The 4,738-nt window shown below is 48.1% G+C and overlaps 1 protein-coding gene across 1 annotated transcript; it reads left to right on the top strand.

The window, feature by feature from the left end:
- Positions 1-596: 596 nt before the first annotated feature.
- On the top strand, positions 597-2,221 carry LOC135824620 (uncharacterized). Its single transcript, XM_065337352.1, has 2 exons — positions 597-818; positions 1,494-2,221. Exons 1-2 carry the CDS (start codon positions 696-698, stop codon positions 2,061-2,063), a joined length of 693 nt encoding a protein of 230 aa, XP_065193424.1. The 5' UTR covers positions 597-695; the 3' UTR covers positions 2,064-2,221.
- Positions 2,222-4,738: the final 2,517 nt, after the last annotated feature.

The following is a 4,738-nucleotide window of genomic DNA, read 5'->3' as shown; positions in this document are numbered from 1 at the left end:
ACAGCATGGTAGACACCCTTTTGACATGATGGAGGAAGAGGCCGTGGAGCTTCTTACGCCTCGTCCTGGGAATGGCGTTGTATCGCGGGAATTTTGCTTGTGCCATTGCGTTCAATGCATCGCAGGAAAAGCAAACCCGATTTACTTTGCAGAGTTGGGAAACTTTGTTTGAAGCTGCTAAATGCAGGCAGGACGAGCTATACCTTCTTGTGCGAGAGCCACTGCACCGAGGAGAGCGTCCGCGGATGGTACCACCGCAAGTGCTACAGTACATACACTAACAAAACGTTGCTGGGTCGGCTGCCACTTGGACGTGGCCATGACTTTTCAAGCCATTCTGAATTGGAGGAGATACATGTATGTGATGATGGGACACCATGTACCAGCAAAGCGTAGAACAAGGAGAGATGTACAATGATTGAATCCACATCTGCAGACTTGTGCCTCATGACATGTGCATCTAGCAGAGTTGGAGAACAACGCAAGAATTTTGGCTTTCGCTCCAGAATGGCCCAGATTGCGTTGCAGCGGAAATCCACTATCAACGTCGGAGCATACTACAGTGCCTTCGCCCACCTGGCCACTATGCACCGGCAACGAAGTGGCAAAGGAGTGACCAGCCGTCGGCCTACAAAACATGTGACAGCCTGGTGCTGAATATACAGTCCGAGTTGAAGTCTGCAAGAGCCTTGCCCATGAAGCTTCTCACGGATAAGTACAATAACTGCAAACGGCACCAGCTTGGCCGACCATCACACTCCGCCTTAGTATCCAACTTTCATGCTGAAAAAGAAGATAATGAGCTACTTGGGGACCAGGTGAGTTCTTGGCATTGTTGAATGTGTAGAAATAATTTGATCATGTTTTATTGTTTGATCATGACCAAGGAAATCCAAATAACACATACGCTCAACTACAAGATCACATGATCGCATGTACACACCAGATCATGAGTCCAGGCTCAACTCATGCACAGCAACTAAAAGCCGCTAAGTTCATTTCACACGCGCGCTCGGGAAACGGCACATGCTGCATGCATAACCTAACACGATGTGCTACTATCATGAATGTCTGGGTAGCCAAGGAGTGCCACAATGTGTATGTAGACGTGAACACTACAGTGCCTGACATCTACAACCTAGGAATGTATTAAATGGAATGCAAGTGTTCATGCTCATGTAATGTGGTAGTCTTCTTTGGTTGAATTACGTTTGTGGCTGTTGCACGTATTATTACGACCAGCTTGGCTCTCGCGCTACTTCACATGGTACACATGTAGGGCTTGTGGTCCGAGTCAGAGTAATGTCCAAAGCTGACGTCAGTATTCTAGGCTGACTTTATGCAAGAAGAGACAGAATTATAAACTGGTTGTTTTCTAAACACAATTGTATAGCCCGTGATAACGCGGAAATGCGAACTTGACTTGTTTAAGGATCGAATTTCATTGGCGTGTTTCATTTACGTTTTGTGTTTGAACTGTGTGTTTCCTTCAGCAATTGACATGTATGGTAAGTGGCATGGGTATACAGGCGCACTCTTCACGGAGCAACCACTTGTCTGTGTCGTCTGCAAACGGTCCGATGGCCGGTAATACCCAGTCATTGCCGAACAGTCATACTAGTAACGCACCTGGCCCGACTCCAACCATCCCAGTCCAGCCGGTTGCCGCAGATTTCCTGCCCGCATCCACGTCCACTCCGCACCCCAGTGTCCGGCAAGAGAACGGGCCCAATGCCAGGAGTTACGACGGGCCCACTGCCAGGAATTACGATAGGCTCACTGCCAGGAGTTACGATAGGCCCGCTGCGATATCCGCTGGGCTTGTCCCCGCCAATGTCGTGTTGCCCACTGATTTTGGCTTCAAAGGATCCGCTACTCCGCCGCGTCAGGTGAACACCAGTGGATCAGTTTCATCTCTGGGTACTACATCAGCCTCCAGTACAGATGTGTCGGCTAGTACGGCTTTGACTACAAACTCGGGTGCGAGGCAACCAGTGGCGGCTGCGGTGTCTTCTACAGCGCCATCTCAACCACGGTCGCAGCAGGTTCTTGCTGATCTCTAGCGTGCTATGTGGTGTGTGAGTGCGTGCGCGCGCGCGCGGACGCGCACACACAATGCCATGTGTTGTGCGGTGTGTGCGTGCATGTGGGGTTTGTGTATGTGTGTGTGCGAGCGCGCGCGCACAATGCCATATGTTGTGCGGTGTGTGTACGTGTGTGTGTGTGCGCGCGCGCGCATGCACACAATGCCATGAGGGTGAAGGCAGTTTCGACAGTGGATTGGACTGTAAGTCCGACTGTGAATCGGACAGTGAGTTTGAAAGATAAGGCTGGTGGACCGCACTAGCGCTATTGAAGTTTTTGAATTGATTTGAATTTGAATTGTACTTTTCAACTCTGCAGCAAGTGACAAATACACTACTGCGCTATTATTTACAACATCTTCCATATCGCTCGTTTGCTAAGATCAGCTTATGATCGCTATCACTCTGCCGTTTTCCGGTGTCCTTTGCTTCGCTCGTGCTAGCTCTCTTCCGCTGGTGTTGTCGAGATAGTGTCCCAATAAATGAAATCCTCTCATACGAAAGATCCATGTTTGGGGGTGATTTTGGTCAAATTTTACAACAAATCAATCTGTGCCATCTCTAATCACCATCAATAGGAAATGAACGCTCGGCAAAGGGCAACCATGATCTACAAATCATCCAAACACAAGAACAAATTCACATCGACTGCACTAATTTTCAATAAAATATCGTATCACATGCTGCCAATTTCAATCAAGGAGTCGTAAAATAACGTAAAATAACGACTTCCGTAACGAAACCTAAAATTGGTTCTCCCCAGCTTATGCCCTAGTTCTGGACATGACAACAAGCCGTTTCGACATCCCTAGGACATGGTCTTTCCACCCATGCAAAGCTCAGGTTGTCTGCTTGAGACTGAAACGGGACTTGCAAAACAACGTCTTTTAGATTTGGGCCGCAGGACTAAGGCACTGGAAGACACGACAAGGAGGCGGGCCGATTGTCAGGCTGCGTTTTAGGCCTCGACCAAACATGCTTGCGCATATTTCCTCATATTTTGTGAGACAGTTCATATAATTATGGCATATTGAGCGAGAAAGGGAATATTGGAATTAAGCCAGCATATACAACCATTCTGAAGAAAATGAGGACAAAACATTCATGTAAGGGCGCGCTCACACTGCGACCATGAGCACGCGTCCATGCGTCAGAAAAACGCAGAAACGTGGGAGTCGTGCTCACACTAGGCCTCGTACACGCGTAGACGTGAAGTTGTCACACAAACTTTACGAATTGCAGTTCGTATCCAAAAGAGTTCGTGCGTTTCCTAATAAAGTTGTGGCCCGTTTTGGATGTAATTTTTCGCATGTTGCATGTTGGAGGAAGTGCCTCGTGGCTCCTGGCTCGTATTCTTGAGTCGGCGAAAATAATTCATACAATCAGGTAGGTTTGGACTCTTGAGGGACTGCCGCTGACATCCAAGCGCTTTCGCTTTCCTGACCTCGTGGTCAGAGCAAGTGCCAGTGCAGTGGAAATTCCGGTAGTGGTTTCTTTCGTCTGTTGCCGAGATGAGAACTGTATTTTCCGGTGATATGTAACTGAAATGTCTTGAGGTATGGCATTCCATCATCGCAGAAAATTAGAGAAAGATGATTTCCGAAACCGAAAAGCCAGACCAAGCTGCCATCGTATTGAACGAGTACACTGTAGAAATTGGTCACTGACCCGATCACAACGAAGCAACTACAAAAACAAAAACAAAATCGACATCGTCCAAAAAGGGCAAAGAATGCATATATGGCGGTGCGTGCGTGCAGGACCACAACTACAAAATTTAGAAAATGTGCAAATGTCGAGGTGACATCGACAACCGCCGATTTGGTAAAAAAAAAAAAAAAAAAATTCATGAATCAACAAACCGGAATTTGAGAAATTGAACATACTTTAGGCCAGGTTGTACACAAATACGCTTCACGTCTACGATCATGTTGCCGCCAAGTCGTGGCACCCCCCTCCGGAGGTCGCGGTCACGATTTGAAACGTGGCCGCGACGTTTTGGTCAAGTTCATGCCGTTGCCATGCAACTTGGCCGCATGGCCGCATGGACGCTGGTTTTGGTCGCAGTGTGAGCGTGCCCTAATGGACAAAATGCGTTCAGAAATGCCTTTTATGAATGAATTTGGAATGGTTGAGGCGTTTGCTACATTTCCCCAGGGATGAACACTATTGCTACGGTTGTTGGAGAGTGGGGACACACACCAGCCATACTATTCTGCATGTGTTTTGATTTGCACCAGATGTTCGCCGAGTTAGCGGAACAACGTATTTGCAATTGTCATTGCCACGGGTGTTACTGGGAGGTTGGAGGGCTACTTTGGGCTGATGCTGCTGGTGTGGACACGGTGCATAAGGAAACGGAGTCTGCATTTGGCACGTTCAATTACAGGGGTCAGGGAAAGGCGAGTGTATATAGGAGTGGTATGGGACGGGATGGGCAGATTGGCTACGCAGCGAACACATCGCTTGTCGAGGACAGTGAGCAGGAAGTATAAGGGCAGAATAGAAGAGGAGCGACTGGCGTTCAGATAGCGACGGGCGGATGGTTCTCAGGGTGGTTAGCTTCTGGGAAGTTTTACGTACTATGCGTGTGTAAACGGTTTGAAAACGATTCGAGGCCAGCCCGTTTTCATTCCGTTTCGTTTCGTTTCGTT

The sequence above is a fragment of the Sycon ciliatum genome, chromosome 9 (genome assembly GCF_964019385.1).
Source record: "Sycon ciliatum chromosome 9, ocSycCili1.1, whole genome shotgun sequence".
Taxonomy (NCBI): Eukaryota; Metazoa; Porifera; class Calcarea; order Leucosolenida; family Sycettidae; genus Sycon; species Sycon ciliatum.
Note: the sequence above shows the minus strand (reverse complement) of the source record. Positions and strands in the feature narration are given on the sequence as shown.